Source organism: Scheffersomyces xylosifermentans, assembly GCF_036884685.1.
Source record: "Scheffersomyces xylosifermentans strain CBS 12540 chromosome Unknown RJT20scaffold_9, whole genome shotgun sequence".
Taxonomy (NCBI): Eukaryota; Fungi; Ascomycota; class Pichiomycetes; order Serinales; family Debaryomycetaceae; genus Scheffersomyces; species Scheffersomyces xylosifermentans.
In genome coordinates, this window is record NW_027042947.1 from 24,561 (window position 1) to 46,751 (window position 22,191).

The 22,191-nt window shown below is 41.5% G+C and overlaps 6 protein-coding genes across 6 annotated transcripts; 4 read left to right on the plus strand and 2 right to left on the minus strand. All coding sequences in view use genetic code 12, as the record gives it.

Moving 5' to 3' along the window:
- Nucleotides 1–447: 447 nt before the first annotated feature.
- RJT20DRAFT_65913 (uncharacterized protein) lies at nucleotides 448–1,596 on the plus strand. Its single transcript, XM_064921149.1, has one exon. The coding sequence runs from the start codon at nucleotides 621–623 to the stop codon at nucleotides 1,512–1,514; it is 894 nt and encodes a 297-aa protein (XP_064771685.1). The 5' UTR covers nucleotides 448–620; the 3' UTR covers nucleotides 1,515–1,596.
- Nucleotides 1,597–2,710: 1,114 nt separating this feature from the next.
- Nucleotides 2,711–3,562, plus strand: RJT20DRAFT_1195 (uncharacterized protein; the record flags this gene model as incomplete). Its single annotated transcript, XM_064915896.1, has 1 exon — nucleotides 2,711–3,562. The coding sequence occupies one exon, from the start codon at nucleotides 2,711–2,713 to the stop codon at nucleotides 3,560–3,562; it is 852 nt and encodes a 283-aa protein (XP_064771686.1).
- A 1,112-nt stretch (nucleotides 3,563–4,674) lies between these two features.
- CHT1 (Cht1p) lies at nucleotides 4,675–5,649 on the plus strand (the record flags this gene model as incomplete). The annotated part of the gene is made up of 1 exon (XM_064915654.1): nucleotides 4,675–5,649. A coding segment is annotated over one exon (975 nt), but the record flags the coding sequence as incomplete, so codon positions are not given.
- A 2,416-nt stretch (nucleotides 5,650–8,065) lies between these two features.
- On the plus strand, nucleotides 8,066–10,046 carry RJT20DRAFT_131662 (major facilitator superfamily domain-containing protein). The gene has a single exon (XM_064918063.1). The coding sequence runs from the start codon at nucleotides 8,205–8,207 to the stop codon at nucleotides 9,909–9,911; it is 1,707 nt and encodes a 568-aa protein (XP_064771688.1). The 5' UTR covers nucleotides 8,066–8,204; the 3' UTR covers nucleotides 9,912–10,046.
- ZCF38 (Zcf38p) lies at nucleotides 10,003–12,225 on the minus strand (the record flags this gene model as incomplete). Its single annotated transcript, XM_064915958.1, has 2 exons — nucleotides 10,003–11,896; nucleotides 11,963–12,225. The coding sequence occupies 2 exons, from the start codon at nucleotides 12,223–12,225 to the stop codon at nucleotides 10,003–10,005; spliced, it is 2,157 nt and encodes a 718-aa protein (XP_064771689.1).
- A 4,703-nt stretch (nucleotides 12,226–16,928) lies between these two features.
- On the minus strand, nucleotides 16,929–18,602 carry RJT20DRAFT_83370 (Hyphally regulated cell wall protein N-terminal-domain-containing protein; the record flags this gene model as incomplete). Its single annotated transcript, XM_064921236.1, has 1 exon — nucleotides 16,929–18,602. A coding segment is annotated over one exon (1,674 nt), but the record flags the coding sequence as incomplete, so codon positions are not given.
- Between the last annotated feature and the right edge of the window lie 3,589 nt (nucleotides 18,603–22,191).

Here is a 22,191-nt window from a genome sequence, read left to right on the forward strand (position 1 = left end):
GTGCAGATCACAATCTTGGTGGCTTATAATGGCAAAAGGCTGAACCAATTGGTTTACGAGCTCCTCATACAGGCGATGGTGACCACCTTCTGTCCTCTCAATTATTAAGAATGTATATCAAAGGGGAAATGAGGGGTTTTCTTGGCTGCGCTTGCTCTGAAAATAACGAGAGGATGCCCTGGAAAATATCAATTAAAGTTTGCCGTAACAGATTTTTCTATCTGTTATTTTTTTATTATACACTGATAGAATGTAGTGAAGGATTGTACATGTGATTAAGCCTGAGGCATTGACTCAAGCCATCGAGGAACCATTTTTTGAAAGGTTATTAGAGGCGGGGCCAAATATTATGTTGGTCATATTTACTTAGGGTGACAAGGTTTCACTATTGAATACGACTTTGACTAAAATAAAGTCCCCACATGCAATGCTAAACCCAAACGGGAGCTAATGTCCTTCAGTCACTCCTATTGATGGGAGGAGTACTCCCGGGCCAGAAGAACGATAAGTATTTGTCCGTTATTATAAATACCAAGCAACTTTCCAATTAGTCCTGCTAGATCCAGTTCAAAGAAAGTACCTAATCTATTCCTATCTTCAATTAACAAATTCTCCACGAAATGAAAGCTTTCGTATTCTTCGTTTTGTCTTTCGCATCTGCGATGATTCCTGCCAACATAAATGAACGCAGACTTTATAATTTTGTCAAAAGAGCTACTAATCCCCTCGATGCATTCCAAGGAAATTGCAACAATGCATGTGTGAGCGCTGGAGAAGCAATTCGTAATAAATGTGAGAAAGACGTGAAGCAAAATAACTTAGCAGATAGCATAGCTATATTGCAGTGTCTTTGTGATATCAACGATGATAGCTTCTGGAACAATCTTTTGAAGTGTGACTGTGCTGATTTGAATTCCGAGTTCGATGCTTCTCAACTTCAAGGATTCTATTGTAGTGCAGCACAGCTTGAAGCATCCTATTTATCAGAATTTGGTACTTCCCAGTTTGGACTTGTGCCAACTGGTTTTGATTTGTCTGGCTTCGACTTCTCTGTTACAGACGACTTTGGATCCGAAGAAACTGGTATTCTAGATGCTTCGATTACGGATGTCTCCGACACTGATGGCACTTCCGGTAAGGAAACAGGGGGTGATGTTAGCGCATCCAAAACAGATGATGGTTCGAATACTGGAACTATTTCCGAAACAGGCTCTGGATCTGAAACTGCTAATGGATCCGCTGCTGCCAGTGGTTCCGATACAAAAAGCGGATCAAAATCTGACAATGGATCCAATGCTAACGGATCTAAGACGGAGAATGGATCTGGAACAGCAAAAGGAGCAGCTACAACTTCCGGAGGCACTAAAAATAGTGCAACGACCACTTCCGGCAAAACTTCGGGTACTAGTAGTGGTACAAATAGTGGCGCTACTGACAAGACGACTTCTAATAATGACGGTGCAAGTTTGTCGGTTGGGGCTCTCCTTTGCTTACTTGCAGTATATCTTTTGTAAGGCTGAACACCTAGTTTATGATGTTCATCATTATATCTTCTAGTTTTATCTGTCATAGTAGTGAATAATATATCAATGCCGATAACCATTTAGCTACAGGGTCCAGCGAGTCTCATTTCGCTGCCAGAGTCGTTCGATTACTTCTTGTAGAATTTTGAACCCTAAATTCTGCGTTCGTAGAAAGGTATCGTAAAAAGTATTCTTCTACCTTGTTTTCAGAATTTTTTTTAACTTGGAAGCCATGTTTGAGTATGGAATCTATGTTGAACTATAGAAGAGATTGATTGGGTTCCTAGGTCTTTGTTCAACAAAGTCCGTTCGTGAATGCAGCGTAAAATTGGTCTACATCAAAATATCAAAAAATATAAAATACGAGTAAAAAGCGACCCATTTAGGAAAAAAAATGTGGACTTTGTTGCAGTTGCAAAATAGGATGATTTTTGACGTCAATTGTGAGACGATCTATTTGAGCCGTCTGGAACTTTGGAGACTGCATTGCCTAGAAATTGACAATCAGATCGAGTTTTCGAAAGGTTTCGCTGCTCATCACCGATACTACGATAGAGACAGCTTTTTTCAAATGAAGTTCAGAATGTTGGCGAGTTCACGAAATGATAGTTTAGTGTATCATTAACATATATACCCTAACCACGATTTATATGAGGCAGAAAGTGGAATGGTCAGATGTGAAAAAATCATGGTGGCTTTTTATGGCGAGAGACTGGATCAGTCCGTTTATGAGGATCTGCGGCAGAATCACCTCCATCGGGCCAAGATTATTATAGTGACAGATAAATGAAGACAGAATCTCTTAGCGGTCAATAAAGTAATAATTAGAAAATATTGACTAGAATAGTCTTGGCAGATTAGCTCAGTCAAATATCAGTGAGTCCCCAAGCAAAGCCAAGTATTGGACAGCTTAAGGCCCCGTCATCGCGGTAGAAGCATCTGGAGATGCCGGTATTTTTGTTTATATTGACTCAATTAGGTTGATATTACAGTTTCGGTTTATCGCCAAAATATAGTCCCACATGTTATAGTCGTCGTATCTGAATAGCTGATATAAATAGAAAGGCAGAACTAGATTTTTCCCTAATCTTAAGACAGATCGATAAAACATTGAGAAACATTGGTGCTGACGAAAGTTCAACTCGTATCTAACTCATTAATCACTATACCTACAGACATTTCTTGAAATGCAACCAACCTTATTATTTGTGTTGGCCAGCGCTTCTGCGTCCATTGCTTCCAATTCAAATGAAAAACTCTTCAATTTATTCAAAAGAGCCGACGGCGGCAGTTTAGAGGCATTAAAAGCACTGAACTGCAACAGTGCTTGTTCACAAGCTTATAAGAAAATCATTGGTACCTGTAACATCAACGAGAGCCAGGATGATCTGGAACAAACTATAGCTGTACTCAGTTGTCTTTGTAAGAGTCACGACAACACCTTCTGGGAGAATATTATAAATTGTAATTGTATCAATTTAAATTCCCAATTAACCGCCGCTCAACTCCAGACAATGTATTGTAGCGGTGAAATTAAAAGCTCGGAATCCTTAGAGTCCACAACCGCAAAGGGTGGTGCAACTAACACAGCTGCAACGAGCGAAGAGACAGATACCAAGGCAGGAAGTAAGGTAGGAACTACAACCTCTACTACGACCTCAACCCAGACCAATAGAAAGACCAGTACCTTGACTAGAACCAAGACTAAAGCCAAGGCTGCCGCTGAAACTCAATCAGAGACTGAATCAGAGGCTGAGACTTCTGTCCTTGCAAAAGGAGCAACTACAAGTACTACTAGTAAGAATAAAACTGGAGCAACAACAACTACTGGAGACGAAAAAACTACATCCACGAAGTCTTCCAGTTCAACCACAAAAACTTCCAGTTCAACAACGAAGACTTCGAGTTCATCCACGAAGGGCGCTTCGAGCTCTAGTGAATCAAGTAGCAAAACTACAACTCAGACAACTACCAAGAATGCTGCTTCTAAAGCTGGTTTAGGTGCTCTGTTATCCTTGTTGGCACTCTGCTTTTTGTAGTTACTTTAATTTCTATGGGCTCGTTTTCTTAGGATGTCGAGCCATTAATTTAGTGAGATATACCACTACATTCGTATTCGTGTCCTAATGACATATGCTGATTTTCATTTAATCTTGTAGTCAACCCACTGTAACTAGGACCCTTGGAACTCTTGCTAGATTCATATATTCTTGGAATCAGGCGAACGTACATCTACGCCTAAGCAGCTCATTAATGAAACCATAGAACACTACTTTGCATCTTGCAAAGAACAAATATTCCCTCCCCTCCTTCTTTAACGAGAATGCGCAGACCGTTGAACTCCCAACTCGTTGGTAGCCCTGTTGCCCAACCACACCATACAACTCAGTACAACACCATACAGCACCATCCAACACAATCTACACCATACAGCACCATCCAACACAATCTACACCATACATCACCATACAACTGATGCCACTGTCACCAACTACTGTGTTTTCTAAGCCATACACGACTGCCACGTCACGTCTCATTTCCGCCTCGTATTTTCGCCATAACAACGCGGAATGTTCGCACTCGAGAATTACGCGTTTTCTATTATAAACAAATAGTGTGTTAAATACCCTGCAGGAATTTCAGCCCTTCTATAGTGAGCCGATGGGACTAGGCATTTGGCGCCATTAATATTGTTCTACTTCGAATATTTTAAGGTAGATCTACAGAAGGAGGCAGAAGTGGGTAGTGAAGAAGTCTTCCTTAATAGCGTGCATCTCCTGCAATGCAGGTTTTTCCCTTTGGGGACTAGTTTGCAACGACTCCTTTGATTTCATCCCTGTGAACCCTTTTTCGCAGTCGTTCTTGTCATGGGGCAACGGCCAGTGGTCTGAGTGATATTAAGCTGTAGGTATATATAAAATGGACATGGCAGTTTCTTGTAAAGATTTCAACTTGGCTTTCAAACCATCCAACTCTCAAGCCTTAGTTGCTTCCTTACATTCCTTTTTGACTTTCGTTGATACCCAGATCTTACCTAGATCGTTCATTCCTTATATTAGTACTTCGATTCTACACATACTTCGGACTCCGAACCTTTACCTTCATTCATTAAAATATCCTTAGTATATCATAAAACTACTACTTACATATAATGCTTTCATTCACTCATATAATACTTTCGCTCACAGCTGCCATAAACATCATCAAGGTAGCATCTGCTTTTGATTCTGGCTCAAGTCAGAATATTGCAGCATACTGGGGCCAGAACGCTGGAGGTAACCAGGGTACCCTCGGCTCCTACTGTGACTCAGCTAATGTCGATATTATCATATTGTCGTTCTTGAACGGATTCCCTGCCTTGGAACTCAATTTTGCCAACCAGTGCTCTGAAACGTTCCCAAGTGGTTTATTACATTGTTCTCAAATTGCACTGGACATTAAATACTGCCAGAGCCAGGGAAAGAAAATCCTCTTATCCTTGGGTGGTGCTACTGGATCATATGGCTTTTCTTCCGATGCTGATGGTGAGTCTTTTGCTGCAACTTTATGGAATAAATTTGGAGCAGGAACTGACTCAGAAAGACCTTTTGACGACGCTGTGGTTGATGGCTTTGACTTCGATATTGAGAACAACAGTCAAACCGGATATGTAGCCCTTGCTAACAAACTCAGGGAGTATTTCAGTGCGGACACCTCTAAGACTTATTACTTGTCCGCTGCACCTCAATGTCCTTATCCTGATCAGTCCGTGGGAGATTTATTATCCCAAGTGAACATCGACTTTGCATTTATCCAATTTTACAATAACTACTGTTCTTTAGACAAAACCTTTAACTGGGACACCTGGACAGACTTTGCTGCTAACACTTCTCCAAACAAGAACATCAAGTTATACCTCGGTTTACCAGGCTCTCCAGCTTCTGCTGGATCTGGCTATGTCGGCATTGACTCCATCAGCTCGGCATTGGCAAACATCAAGGGTGGCAGTTCTTTTGGAGGAGTATCTGTTTGGGACATCTCTTCAGCTCAAGTGAATGGCGATTTCCTCCAACAGATCAGATCCGCTTTGGGAAGCACTCCTAGTATTCCATCAAGTAGTCCTGTGGTAGCAGCCGTCCCTAGTAGCACAAGTTCTTCGCCATACGTTGCTGCTATTATTCCTTCCGTTCTTCCTCAGTATCCTGTTAATGGTACGCAGACCGAGACTGACATTTCAACAACTGTGATCACCATCACTAGTTGCGCTGACAATCTCTGTGAGACTGTGCCTGTAACTACGGGAGTTACTGTTATCGTTGATATGTTCACCTCCTACACTACGTATTGTCCATTAGAGGGAGAAACTATTGCAACAAATGTACCAACGAACTTGGCCAACAATGACATTGTTGCCACTGAGGTATTAGTTGAAAATGGCTTTACAAGCACAAGTACTGTCACATTGACTATCACATATACCAATAGCGACTACGTGCCACCTACATCTGCAGCTGCCGTTAAAACAACTGAGCCAGTAGCATTTGTTGCACCTGTACTCACGCCTTCTTCGTCAGCAATTCCTACAACTTTATCAACAGTAGTAGCTGCAACAACTTCTTCCTCTTGGGAGATTACCACCAATTCTACTGTTGTCCAAGAGCCACTTACTTCAAGCACTTTGGACACTACAACCACATCGTCAGCTGCACCTGAACCTTCAAGTTCAGTAACGACATTTGGAACCGTTGAAGTACAATTGTACGACTTCGCCTCAAGTGAACTCGGAACAACCACTTCATCCATTGCGCCATTAGTAACATCGACCGCTCAACCCGTTGTCACAGTATCTGTTCCACAGACAGTAACAGTGACAGTACAAGCATCAACTGTTCCTGAACAAGCAGCCCCAGCTTCAATTGCTGCACTTCCAGATATCCCAATTCTTAATAAGAATGTTGTAAACTCTACAGAATCTGCTGTTATCTCTACTCCATCTGCCGTCCAGACTTACGAGGGCCTTTCTACAAGGAACAATGTCCAGGGCATAGCGATGGTTATGGTAACCACTTTCTGGTTCATTTTCATATAGGTACAGTTTACTTAGTTAAAAGAATACATGCATTATACTTATCAGCATCGATGCAATGGAGCGCCTCGTAAGAACCATACAAAAGAAAGCTTCTTGCAAAAACTGATTTCTCTGATTGCACAGAAGCCAGTACCCCAGCTGCCCCCACAAGGCGTATTATGTCCTAAATATTCAACATTAGTCGAACTACCATGTGAGACTTCTAAACTGAACTTTTCTAGGAATGCCTAAAACAAAGATATATGATAAGAATTTTCTGCAGTCAGAAGACTTAAGTTGAGAACCAAGCTTTTAGATAGACGAGGCAAGTGACGTTGTAGGGACTACACCCAACTTGCGCAAATAGAGAACCAACGTGTGTTTGATAGTAAGCAAATCCTAGCATGTATACAAATACAGAAGTTCTCAAGAAAGCGGGTCGGGTAGGATAGAAATCGGCTCTTCATCGTTTTACACGAGAAATGCTTTATAATACTTTCATTATTAATGCCAACAGATGCAGACGGCCGAACCTAGCCTGTTACAACAAATTCATTATTTCTTACAAACCCATTTATTATTACTTTCCATTTGAGGAGGTGCCGCTAGTTGTTTTTTCAACTTTCTTCAAAGAGCCGATTTTTTTACGAATATGGCAATGAAGTTGAAAAAATGCTACATTGCACTATAAACTCGACAATAAGATCTGAAGGCATGGTGTCTACTTGGGACAAGAAAAAAATCTACGAATCGCCATCTCCCAAAGGGCCGCTTCCAAGAGAAAGAACAATTCCTCTCGCTGGGTCCTCTCCAAAAAAGACTTCTTCATGTGCCTTCTTCACCGATGAAAAAAGAAATGCGCTTGTCATCTGGAACAAGTCAATTTATTTTTCGTCAAATGATAAGTGATGCAGGTGTGGATGCTGGGCCCCATCGGGAACCGCTTTTTACGATGAGCGGCAGTTAACACCTCATACGACTGTTTTAGGTGTGCGGTACGGTATGTATGAGTGATGTAGAGGCTCAAAATCATAGAAGCCGGTAGGAGTGTATTCGGGCAATCTGTGGTGGAGTCTAATTAACCCGAAGAGAAGGTCGAAGGTGGCAGGGCGTACGGTGGTGGAAATGCACTAATTCAGCGAAGAGATGAAGAGATGGTGAAAAACTGTATTCAAAGCTGTATTTGTCTGCAACCAGTCTTACTGGAGATTTTTCACTGTTTTTTCACTGTTTTTCCAATCAATATAACCCCTAAACACCAACGTCTTGACTCGGGACCGATTAAGATTTCGATCGGCCTCAAAAAAAAATGCTGCATTCAGTCGTTGTCGTGGAATTTAATTAGGCATTTTTTTTCTTCCAGGAGCTGTATATAGAAACAACCAGCTATCTTCCCCTTTGTCTATGCCTATTCAGACTTTTAACCCTAGAAAGTCTAAATAATTTATTTTATGACTGTGCGGAATGAATTTTTTTATATATAATTTGTTTACTCCCCTAATCTGATTGTGAAAATTTTAGAAAGTTGCTCTCCCGTTCAACTAGAATCTGTTTTGTAGCCACTGTAGATAGTTGCAGTATTATAGAGCACGGGATCAACTTGTCGGCGCAAGACTGTTCTACACCCCCAAGAGATGGCAGATTTCACCAAGGAAACTGAGACTACGGTCTTGATCAACGGTCCTTTTGGCACCGATAACAATAGTGCGAACTATGAATCTACATCGTGTGCCGATAACGATGCCACCTGTGACGAGGAAACCGCAGAACTCGAACAAGCGGAAGAGTTCACGGGGTTCTCTTCGGCCCCAAACTTTGTATGGATCGAAGCAGCCCTTATGTTGAATGTGTTTCTTTCTGGTTTTGATGGTACCGTTACCGCCTCTACTTATACTACTATTGGAAATGAATTCGATGCTGCCCATTTAGCATCCTGGATAACCACCTCTTATCTTATTACTTCTACTGCATTCCAGCCCTTGTATGGTTCCTTCTCTGATGTGATAGGAAGAAGAAAGTGCTGTTTCTTTGCTCTGGTGTCGTTTGCATTTGGTTGCATAGGGTGCTCGGTAGCCACTAATATCATCACGCTTAATTTAATGAGAGCCATAACAGGTATAGGAGGGGGAGGATTGATCACATTAGCCACGATTATAAACTCCGATGTGATTTCACCTAGAAAAAGAGGACTTTTTCAGGCATTTCAAAACTTATTATTCGGCTTTGGTGCTGTCTGTGGAGCATCATTTGGTGGAACCATTGCGTCATTCTTTGGTTGGAGATGGTGTTTTATAATTCAGGTGATTCCTTCATTGCTAAGCGCAGCAATTGGATATAAGTTTGTAAGAAACCAGCCTGGCTTCGATGAAGCACACTCTCAACTTACTAGCTCAATTCTTGAGAGAATAGATTACAAGGGTTCAGTAGTATTAGTTACCGCACTTACATCTCAACTTTTCGTTTTGACGTTAGGAGGTAATGAATTACTGTGGCTGGATTATAGGTTAATAGCACTTGGATTTCTGGGTATTGGATTATTGGTATTATTTGTCTACATAGAGCTTAACACCAAGGCAAATCCAATTATTCCAGTCAGAAGATTCAAGAGCCTTTTCACTGTCCTTCTTTTAGGTCAGAATTTCTTACTTGGTTTATCAGCATATGCCTATCTTTTCGCGTTACCCTTATTATTTCAAATAGTTCTTGGGGACACTCCTTCTAGAGCTGGTCTCAGGTTAGCCATTCCTTCATTGTCAACTCCTATTGGAGGGATTATAACAGGAGTAGTGATGAATAAATATGGTATCTTGAAAGGATTGGTATACACCGGAACATTCACCATGGCGGTTGGAAATTTTTTGACTTTGTTAGTTTCACCTAACACACCCAGCTGGTTATTAGACATCTTATTAATGCCTGCAAACATTGGCCAGGGTATGGCCTACCCAAGTTCTCTATTTACATTCATTTTTGCATATGGTGCTGCTCATCAAGCTACCTCTACTTCTACTATTTACTTACTGAGAAGTATTGGTGGTGTCTTCGGAGTTTCAAGTGTTTCAGCCATTGTTCAAGCATACTTGAAGTTCAAGGTGACCAAGGATTTAAAGGCATTGCCTGAGTTATCCAAGCATGATATTCACAAAATCGTTAGTGCAATTTCAAGGTCCACGGATGCAATTTATACATATCCTGACACTATTAAGCAAATCATTCTCTTCGACTATGAAAGAGCCATCAGACTAGCTCAACTCTTCTCAAGTCTTTGCTGTGCCACAGCATTTATATTATGTTTATTAAGGGATATCACAAGATCAAAACCAGCTAATACACTGGTTTAATTATTTAATTTATTAGAAGCATTATTTATATTTTACATTTAGAACATTTTCTCTAAGGATTTCTATTTCTTTATTTCCGAGTACATATACACTAAGTTTTCATAGCATCACTCCAACCTGGGAATATATTTGACAAATCAAAGTTATTCATAAAGTCAAGAGATGGCGAATTGAACCCACTATTGACATCTTCAGTAGATGAATTTGTAGCTATATTAGAAACGGTATTCGACAAATGTACACCCAGAATGACCCTTGGTGATGCTAGTCCATCATCGTCCGCAACCAAAAGATTCAGAATATGCATATCTTTCTTCCTATCTCTAATGTATTCTGGTTTATACATCTCTTGTACCTTACCATCACCATAGTCATGCATAGAATGTCTCAAGTCGTCATCCTGTAATGCTGACGACTTTTCTTTTGCAACCTTGTTGAATAATTTCTGCAATTTCAAGCAAGTCTCGTACCAACCCAGACCTAATCCCCAAACTTTCTTCCAGGTGAGCAAAGTTTCCATTGACTCGTCAGCTAGGGACTTGTACTTACTTTTGAGCTTATCCACATCCTGCTCTACATTCTTTGATTTGAATGGATAATGCTGGAGGAAAACTTTGCGGGGGAATGCATCAATATACAAGCTGGTAGATGCGCAGGTAAAAACTTGAAAGCCAGTAAATGGAGCAATAACCATCATATTTATGGGCTTCAAAGTCTTTGTAATATATGACAAATCATCAAGTGTTTGAATCATTGTACGGGTTTCTTCTTCCCACCATCCTTCAGGAAAAGATTCTGGTGTACAGAAAAAGTATTCTCTGTTAAGGAATATTCTACAGAGAAAAAACAATCCGTGGAAGTACCCAAAGTCTGCAGCAGATCCATCTGCTATATGTGCTTCTAAGTTGAAGTTACTGAACCTCAAATGCAGGGGAAGACTGTCTCTGAAGATATTTAATTCCTGGGACAATTTGTAGTATGGTGAATCTTCATCCCAAGGTGGTAGCCGTTCTAATTTTCCTCCTGTCTCTCCTACCCATTTTGCTATTTTAGCCCAAGTTTCAAACAAGATTATGAGGAAACCAAAACATGAAGTTTGGTTGAGCAATTCGTGCTTTTCCGGATCATGAATATATGAATTAATCTGTGAAAAGGTAAGGGCTTGTTGACGATAATTACCAAATATGAAATCTTTTTCAGTACAAGGTAAGCGTAGGTCTATATCGTCCAACTTGATACATGAGTGCCTATTTCTTCCACTTGAATTACAGCGATCCATCATATACACGGCCCACATTGTTCGCCTCTTGCTTTCTATGCAAATAAATTTCGAGGACTCATCAAGTTTTTCGTCCTCCTCTTTCTCCATAAGTCTCTCCTCTGTCCCCAATCCTAGGACCAATGCCATTCTAGCGGCTATGCCTACATAGAGAAAACTTCTTGATACGTTCCCTTCACCCCATTCATGACTACTTAAAATCGTTAAAGCTTGCACTCTTTGTATCGTGGGGCTATCGAACACCTCTTTCAATGTATTTCTAGCGTGCCAGCCAAAGTAGTTTGACGCATTTGAAGCGGCGTTGTTGGTATCATTATCGAGCAAATTGGTCAAGCTCCTGTTTTTAAAGTTCGGTACAAATTGTTCAGGATTGTTATCTTCCAGGAACTCACCGTATATCTTAGGAATTTCGGGGTGCAATCGAGCACACAATGCAAATATCGCCAATAAGATGACAGGGTCAGGGTATCTTAGGGACGAAGAGTAGTTTGCTTCAAAGAAGTCGTTGTAGTAGTCGTGAAAATAGGTTGCGGGATTAAATTCCGCTGATCGTATAAATGATAGTAACGATGGTTTATGAAGATGAGGGAAAATACCCTTGTATTGGTTTTCGAAGTATATTTCGGCCACCTCTATTATTGTTGATTTGTCAGGAAGAACCACTGAGCTGGGGGAGAAATTGCTAGGGCTGTTGAGACGGTTCTTGCTAGTGATGGGAAACTCCCCACTTTTATGAGGCAGCACATTCAATAAAGGCGTTTTGATGTTCAACCCTGGAGCTCTTGTGTTTTGAATTGGTGTGTGGACTTCTTGTTCCCTTGTGGGCACCACTATGTATTTCTTGGAGAGCTTTCTTTTCTTTAGCTGAGACTTCTTCAAGGTGTACGAACAGTTCAAATCAAGCAAAGTACATCGCTGACAGGTTGTATTGTCGTTATTATTCATACATTTGAGCTTACTTTCTCGGCACAAATTACATGCTACGCTGGCACGAGTGGGTTTTCCACCTTCTTCTTTGGTAGGGGGAGTCAGCATCTATACTATCTAGGGTTAACAATTACAACATTAGTTGTAGGGCGGCTAAAACAACAACAAATATTTATGATTCTACTATGAAAAATCTGTCTACTTTTTTTTTCTACGGTGTGTATGTTTGACTTGACTTAACCGTTTCCTGGGATCTAATAGTTAATTTCCCTATTAGTCAAGACAATTGTGTTCTCTCAGAGAGTGTCCACATTTAGTGACTCCACAGTTTTGATATTAACTACTATAGAGTACTGGTGATTGCAAATTCTGAGTAGTCACGTGGAGGCAGACCACAGCGGCCGATGCAGAACGGTACCGGCGCCGTCGTGGTTAGTACGTTAGGGGGTCGCTGTGGGAGTGTGGGTTCACATGCGAGGCGTATATCATCATCTAGTACAGGGAGACCAGTGCGATAATATTTCGGACAAAAAAGCCAGTCTCCACAGTGTATATGAGTTATTTGTCTTGTCCATCACAGAAGGAATATATTATCTAACACACTTGGGCCGATGTTCGCGTACTGTGAGGGCGATACCGAAAAGGTCCCGTTGCAACCAGATACCGTCGTTCTATCATCTGTGTCGGGCATGGCTGCGAACTTTTTTCCTTAGGCACAGCGACATTGCTCGACAGAAAATGTCTTTAGAAAAGAGATGCAAAAAATGGGAGGAGACTATTGTGCAATACTGTTTTTCTTTTTAAGTTGGGTCTAGTAAAGATGAGATTTACACCGGTGTCTATGGATGCTCTATTGAACTTTGAGAGTAGCTGAATGGTTAATGTTTTTGATGTAAATGGATAGAAGAGATTTGTTGAAAAAGGTAAAAGTGGTTTTGCTACTGGATAGAAGAGTTTTGCTGTAAATCGGTAGTAGTGATTTTGCTTACTGGATAGAAGAATATTTCTGTAAACCGGAGAAGTGATTTTGCTACTCAACTTTTTACTACAATATTCTTAATAACGGGAATGATGTATCAAATTAAGTCCTTTGCGGACGTTGTAGTTCTCGTGAGAACTCGAAACCAAATGGATATATAACGTAGAAAGTAGAAATAGTACAAAGAAGTAAATTCGAACCTAGATCAAAATGATCTCAAAAACAAGCAAGTATGGTATGAACATATCCCACGACTTATACGATTTGTCATTCTCAGAATGCAAATACAGTAATAGGATCCAAGGAAAATGCTGGAATGAAGTTGCTGCACAGCTTAAAGTACTGTGGTAAGCAAACAGATGAAAGCAGCAATAGCATAAGATCCTCTTGATGAGAGGGAGCTGGCTGCACCTTCGTATGGTTGAACACCAGCAGATGGTGCACTTGACTCAGGAGCAGAAGGAACAGAACTTACTTCAGGAGCAGAAGGAGCGGCACTGGATCCAGGAGCAGATTCAGGAGCAGACTCAGGAGTAGAAGGAGCAGCACTGGATTCAGGAGATTCAGGAGCAGACTCAGGAGTAGAAGGAGCAGCACTGGATTCAGGAGACTCAGGAGCAGACTCAGGAGTAGAAGGAGCAGCACTGGATTCAGGAGACTCAGGAGCAGACTCAGGAGTAGAAGGAGCAGCACTGGATTCAGGAGACTCAGGAGCAGACTCAGGAGTAGAAGGAGCAGCACTGGATTCAGGAGACTCAGGAGCAGAAGGAGAACCACTGGATTCAGGTGCAGACTCAGGAGCAGAAGGAGCAGCACTGGATTCAGGAGACTCAGGAGCAGAAGGAGAACCACTGGATTCAGGTGCAGACTCAGGAGCAGACTCAGGAGCAGACTCAGGAGCAGACTCAGGAGTAGAAGGAGCGGCACTGGATTCAGGAGCAGATTCAGGAGCAGATTCAGGAGCAGAGCCGGATCCATTAGATCCAGACTCAGAACCAGTTGGCTCGACAGGTAATGTGCTGACGAAAGTGGTACCATATGGACCAGTTACAGTGATAGTTGTCTCAGTTGGTGAGGTTCCAGTTGGTTGAGCAGGTAATGGGCTAACGTAGGTTGTTTCCTCACCATTAGATCCAGTAACTGTAATAGTAGTCTCAGTTGGTGCAGTACCAGTTGGTTGAGCAGGCAAGGTGGTGACGAAAGTAGATCCGTATGGACCAGTGATAGTGACTGTTGTCTCAGTTGGTGCTGTACCAGTTGGCTGAGCAGGTAAAGTACTAACAAGAGTTGTTTCCACACCATTAGGTCCAGTGACGGTAATGGTGGTTTCAACTGGTGTGGTACCTGTTGGTGGAGTTGCCAATGTGGTGGTGTAGGTTGTTCCCTCGCCGTTTGGACCAGTGATAGTGACGGTAGTTGGAGCAGGAACAGTCTCAGCGGGTGGAGCTGGAGCAGTCACGGTAGTGACGTAAGTAGTTCCCTCACCATTTGGACCAGTAACAGTAATAGTTGTTGGAATAACTTCAGGTGGAGAGGATACGGTAGTAACGTAAGTGGAACCATTTCCAGTAACTGTAATAGTTGTTGGAATGACCTCAGGTGGAGAAGTTACGGTAGTGACGTAAGTAGTACCATTGCCAGTGACAGTGATGGTTGTAGGTGGGACAACTTCAGGTGGAGAAGTTACGGTAGTGACATAAGTAGTACCCTCCCCGGTGACAGTGATGGTTGTTGGAATAACTTCGGGTGGAGAAGTCACGGTGGTAACGTAAGTAGTTCCTTCGCCATTTGGACCAGTGATAGTGAGCGTGGTAGTTACTGGAATAACAACAGTAGTCACGTAAGTAGTACATTCTCCATTAGAGGCTGTGACAGTTACGGTAGTTGTGTAACAAGGTGGCTCACTTGATACAACTTCAGATGAAGAGGAAATCACTTCAGATGAAGATGGAAGTACCTCAGATGAAGAAGAAATCACTTCAGACGAAGAAGTAATTACCTCAGATGAAGAAGAAATTACCTCCGATGAAGAAGAAATTACTTCAGATGAAGAAGGTGTTTGTGGGACTTCAACAATAACAGTGTCAGTTCCACCCTCAGTGTTGGTGATGGTGACAGTGGTAGTAACAGTACCGGTCCATGTAGAGGTAATGGTGGTTTCAGAGTTTGGAGTAGATGGAACTTCAACAATGACAGTGTCAGTGCCACCAACAGTGTCAGTTTCTGTGATAGTCAAGGTGGTAGTTCCAGTCCAAGTGGAAGTGATGGTAGTTTGAGAGTTTGGAGTAGATGGAACTTCGACAATCACAGTGTCAGTACCACCAGCGGTATCAGTCTCAGTGACAGTCAATGTAGTAGTACCGGTCCAGGTAGAAGTAATCGTGGTCTGAGAGTTAGCAGTAGATGGAACTTCAACAATGACAGTGTCAGTACCACCAACAGTATCAGTCTCAGTGATAGTGGTAATGAAAGATCCGGTCCATGTGGAAGTGATGGTAGTTTGAGAGTTTGGAGTAGATGGAACTTCGACAATCACAGTGTCAGTACCACCAGCGGTATCAGTCTCAGTGACAGTCAATGTAGTAGTACCGGTCCAGGTAGAAGTAATCGTGGTCTGAGAGTTAGCAGTAGATGGAACTTCAACAATGACAGTGTCAGTACCACCAACAGTATCAGTCTCAGTGATAGTGGTAATGAAAGATCCGGTCCATGTGGAAGTGATGGTAGTTTGAGAGTTTGGAGTAGATGGAACTTCGACAATCACAGTGTCAGTACCACCAGCGGTATCAGTCTCAGTGACGGTTAAAGTAGTAGTACCGGTCCAGGTAGAAGTGATTGTAGTTTGCGAGTTGGAAGTAGTTGGGATCTCAACGATAACAGTATCAGTTCCACCTGGGGTATCAGTCTCAGTGACAGTAGTGGTAAAGGAACCGGTCCATGTGGTAGTAATAGTAGTCTGATCGTTAGCAGTAGATGGAATCTCAACAATTACGGTATCAGTTCCACCTTGAGTGTCAGTCTCAGTAATAGTAGTGATAAAAGTTCCAGTCCAAGTGGATGTGATGGTAGTTTGCTGGTTGGTGGCAGGTGGGACAACAACGATGACAGTGTCAGTACCACCAACAGTATCAGTCTCAGTGATAGTCTCAGTAACAGTACCAGTCCATGTAGAGACTACAGTGGTTTGAGGGTTAGCACTAGATGGAACCTCAACAATGACAGTGTCAGTACCACCAACAGTATCAGTTTCTGTGATCGTTTGAGTGGTAGTACCAGTCCAAGTGGAGGTGATAGTAGTTTGAGAGTTTGGAGTAGATGGAACTTCAACAATAACAGTGTCAGTTCCACCAGCAGTATCAGTCACAGTGACAGTTAAAGTGGAAGTACCGGTCCAGGTAGAAGTGATAGTTGTCTGAGAATTAGCGCTTGATGGAACTTCAACAATGACAGTGTCAGTACCACCAACAGTATCAGTCTCAGTGATAGTGGTAATGAAAGACCCGGTCCATGTGGAAGTGATGGTAGTTTGAGAGTTTGGAGTAGATGGAACTTCAACAATGACGGTGTCAGTACCACCAGCGGTATCAGTCTCAGTGACGGTTAAAGTAGTAGTACCGGTCCAAGTAGAAGTAATCGTGGTCTGAGAGTTAGCAGTAGATGGAACTTCAACAATGACAGTGTCAGTACCACCAACAGTATCAGTCTCAGTGATAGTGGTAATGAAAGATCCGGTCCATGTGGAAGTGATGGTAGTTTGAGAGTTTGGAGTAGATGGAACTTCAACAATGACGGTGTCAGTACCACCAGCGGTATCAGTCTCAGTGACAGTCAATGTAGTAGTACCGGTCCATGTGGAAGTGATGGTAGTTTGATCGTTTGCAGTAGATGGAACTTCGACAATGACAGTGTCAGTGCCACCAACAGTATCAGTTTCTGTGATAGTCAAGGTGGTAGTACCAGTCCAAGTGGAAGTGATGGTAGTCTGAGAGTTTGGAGTAGATGGAACTTCGACAATGACAGTGTCAGTGCCACCAACAGTATCAGTTTCTGTGATCGTTTGAGTGGTAGTACCAGTCCAAGTGGAAGTGATGGTAGTCTGAGAGTTTGGAGTAGATGGAACCTCAACAATGACAGTGTCAGTACCACCAACAGTATCAGTTTCTGTGATCGTTTGAGTGGTAGTACCAGTCCAAGTGGAAGTGATGGTAGTTTGAGAGTTTGGAGTAGATGGAACTTCAACAACGACAGTGTCGGTTCCACCTGGGGTATCAGTTTCAGTAATAGTAGTAGTTACTGTACCAGTCCACGTTGAAGTGATTGTGGTCTGTTCATTCGTGGCACATTCTTGAGTAATCGAAGAAGTCGTAGTAAACCAAGATCCACTAGCATCAGTTGAAATGAGAATGTCATCTAACTCAGTACAGACTTGACCATCTGAATTAGTTGAGACAATAGTAGTAGTGGACTCAGTTGGACTCACACCTGGTGGAGGTGGGAGAGGCTTACAGGAGATACAAGGGCTTGGGAGACCTGGGTTTGGGACTGGGCCAGAGTAAGAAACTGCTCCAAAGAGGACAGAGACCAATCCAAGATCATCATCAGTGACGGTACTGAATAAGTCTGGATCATAACCAAGTCCAATGTTAAACTTTTGCGACAATAATCCTAAACCACCGCCGTGAAGGGTCAAAATACCAGTTGAAGTATCGTATTCATAACCTTGAAGCAATGGTGGAATAGTCACAAGTGGGACATCAAGACCAATTTTGTTACCATTTCCGAAACCAGCAACGTTGTATGTTTTTGGAAGCGAAATTGCAGTTGCTCTAATAGATGAAGCAGAGTCTTGCAAGTAAAATACCTGATTTGAGTCGATGTTCAAAGCGGTGTTGGAAAGGAAAATACTTGAATCTTGGCTAGCGGTAATACAACCAGTTCCCACGATGTTAGTAGTTTGGGTGTAAAGCTCGTTGTATAAGCAAATTTGACCGTTGTTGTTGATAGTTCCTAAAGGAGTACCAAGACTGACTGGACCAGTAGATCTGGTATTTTGGTAGAATACTAACAAACCGTTGTTGTTCCAGACTGGTGTAGTGATCAGGACCAAAGGAATACCAACGGAACCATCACTACCTAAGTACATCTCACCATTGTTAGTGAATGAGACACCGATTATATTGTAAATTGGGGGAGTCAAAGATTTCAAGGCATTGAAGGAAATAATACCATTGTTTGTAACGGAACCAATATTAAGAAGTGTAACAGTTAAGGCAATTAACGAAGAAGTACTGGAAATGTAAAGACCAGAACCTGTACCAACATCGATATCACCAACGAAGGCACTGATGGCATTGTCAACGATAGACCAGTATACACCGTCTTCAACGGTGACTCCGCCGATACCTAAATCAAGGAATCCTCTATCAACTGTATTCTCAGAGATAGTTATAGCAGACACAGCTGCGAATAGCGAAAGTGAACTGGCAAAAAACTTTCCGAAAAGCATTTTGCAGTATCTATTGGATGAAGAGCTGTAGCGTTATCCTAAAGTCAGTTCAACAAACACCGGATAGCTTCATCTTTATATAGTTTTTCGAAACAGTGCTATCATGTTCCCAGGATCTAGTTCCCACACTCAATTGGACACTGATGGTGCAACAAATAATCCTGCGACTGCAGCAGCTCATGCAAAGTCTAATAATCTTTAAAACGCATGAAGCAGGATACTGAAACCTCTAGACCGAACTCTCTGTCGATCTCCACATGAATTTTGAGTTTTGCAAAAGCTATTTCATTTATTTTCAACTTCAAATTCGGTTTTATGGAGTGTGTTGCTAAGTATTACAGTTCTCTTTTTCCCTAGGGACCATATAACTCAGTGTCATTATGATTAGTGGCCTACGTGAAGACAATTCATTCAGCCGTCATTCTCTTCGTACAATGTTTATCACACTGTCGATCAGAACAGTTGTCTCGCTCAATCGAAAGAGATGGACCGAGATTCACTAGTCATTGTTGAAGACGCATCTTCTCGACGCCCGATATTAATTTAGACGCATGGCTCGTAAGCAAGAAGAGGTATATCGAGTATCTCCGTAGTGAATCTTTGAAATACTGTTGAAAAATCCAACTGATGAAGGGTTCTTATGATAATCGAATATCTGCATATAATGGAATTTAGGCAAACCTTAATTCAATTTTTCCAGAAAGCACAGGTTCGCCTTGAGTTCCACTAGTTGGGTGGTTCACCTGACAGATTGTCGATGTGAGAATATTTCCTCTACAGCCTCAAAGGAAATATTATAATGCACCGGGACCAACTATAATACACTTGTAGCACTTAGCTGCCCCAGAGAAAGTTTTCAATCTCAAGTCAAGACATATGGTCGCCATATTGCAGTACGCGCTTCTGACTTTGAATGTTTGAAATAGACCGACTGTGAAAACTTCACGGTGAGCAATTGAGTTAAGATATGTATCAACTTCATTTAACGGGACCCTTAATTTTTTCATAAGCCATCCGCTTGTGTACTTTTATCTTAATTCAGTAAAGCGAAGGGGATGCGTTAACGAGTGGCATAGCGTCTAGAAAATTGTAAGTCTTACATGATCGGCATGATAATTAGGTGCACTGTAAAATAACACAACCGAGAATTCTTGAAACGGATGAAAGCAACACAGAAAAATTTGGTGCAGGAGACCCTACAGGGTCTACGAACAGATTCAAAGAAGATTATGGAAGTGATGACATTCTTGGCGGCAAAGTACGTTGGTTGTTCATCCTAGCTTTACTGAAATTATATGATGTCATGGAACTGTGACTTCATGACTCGCCCATAAACAAACATTGCCTCACTCTCTGGGGATGCTTATACAAGGGCATAGTCTCTAAATTTTTCGAACTCAAGATCTCCCTTATCACCTTGCTCATGTTCTTAGCTTTCGTTTGCTTCTAGGTACAGCAGCATTGCATGCGTAGAACAGTATAAAACGTATAAACGTACAGCTTGCTCGCTATGTTTACACCAAAATAAGATGTCGAAGACATCAAAACAACGCGACCTGACACCTGCATGTAGCCTTGGATGCTTAAGTAGGAAATAGATTATAAAGGTCTAAATCTCGTTTATCTCCTAATGTGGTAATAGATCGGCAATAATAGTTTAATGCAGGTCGAGTTTCCAAAAATATTTATGCAATTGGATAGAGGTTCGTGTGCTTATTATTTTGGATGTTCTCTGGAGTACTCGATTAGGAGATTTTTCAAATACCAACTTTGGGCAATATATATTTACATAAGGTGAAAGAACAACATGGTTCCCATAATTACTGCAATAGGAAGTAAGTGGCTTTTTCAATAGCCACAAAATTTGACAAAAGGAGGAGAAATACGTCCAAAAATAGGGTAGTTATGGAGCATCCGCAATTGCAGCTAACATATCATGCAATCTACTTTATTCTCTAGTGATGTACTAGCTAAAGTACATAGTTAACCTCCTGTTGGCTCTGAGCAAGTAGGTTAAAGTAAGATGCTGTACAATTCAGTTGAACAAGACTCCAGATGGTTAAATGTTTAGAGCAGATTAATTAAATAAAGCGCAAGGAGTACAGTTTTACAATTGAGCTAAATTAGTATGAATTCAAGGGCTTGAGAAAAGATCTAATGTCAGCAAATTATGGGCATTCATCAAATGTCAGATTGATGAATACTCCAAGGATTGTCGATTTCACCTTCCGAGGACTCAGCCTGTACTGAGTATTATCAAGTTGTGACTGTATCTGTCTGCCATAATTAGTAGAACGTGGGATTTCTCCGAATTCATGTGTTTGATTCACGGTTGCAACCCTACAGTATCAATTCTTCTTTAATTATGTAAAAGAGATCTAGGGAACTGTAACCAAGGCATCTCGCGCATCGACGTTGCAGTTTCTTCAAGACCAATAAGTTTATACGAGCTTCAGTGGAAATTTAAAAGCGCTTGATGTGTACATTCAGAAGCCTCTACATAGGTACCAGAATGCAAATACTATCGCTTGGGGATTGAACTTTACATTTAGAGTGTACCTACTTCACTTAACATTCAGTGCAGCATGAAACACGGAATTGCATACATTTAATGGTGTATTTCATCTTTCCACAGTTGACTATGCCTCCTATCACAAAATATATTACGGACTGTTCCACAATTATCTTGTGGAGGGCTCCTTGTATGCTCATCTGTAAAATTATGAAATGCGCTTTCTGTCACCTTTAATATCGTAGTTCAACGCTATGTATACAACTGCCTGCCGGGAAACAAAATCAATGACACAAGCAATGCCCTAGACATTTACAAACTAACTTGAAGGTTCCTTGTAGCAACTACTATCTACGGTATCCTCGGTGGTTTCAGATGTGTAGAATTGGAGTGCTTATCCCGGCTTCAACTTACAAGATAGCTTAGACTGTAATACTATTTTCTCATAAGATTTTGCAAACATGATTGGAGACTCTTCCAATTCAATATTGAGGTAGTTCGAATATCCATTGTTGGGCGACTTCTAGGTCATTCTCAATTTTCTACTTCTTAAATTAGCTTCTTACTTTGAAATTCATATCCTTACATTCCAAAGAGGGTCGCCCATTTGTTCGCTTCATGTACTTCCCACATAGAAAAATAATCGGGTGCAAAATTTCAGTGCAGTATCTAGCAGGAAAATATTTACGAGCAGAAAATTTCCTTATGAGGAACTTCGCATTGATAGGTGACTACCGTTGGATGCAAAGAATATTCGACCAAAGTTATAGAGTAGTCACATAAAGAACAATAAATTTCCTATTGTAGATAACTAATGAAGTCCTCAACTACTGTCCGTAAATTAATTGGGTCCACCATTGGTAGGGAAACAGGTCCACCACCCAACATGGAATTTCTTCGCTGAATGATCACCTTCTTCCGAAGGAACGAAGCACATACCACCTTCTTAGCACACCGTACATCCGCGCTATTCTTGCTTGGGTGAGGTTTGACATGCAATATGAGCTGATAAATGATGTACCTACAGTTATACAGTATGGCGTCTTCTACCAAAGATTCTATTACAACGACATAAAG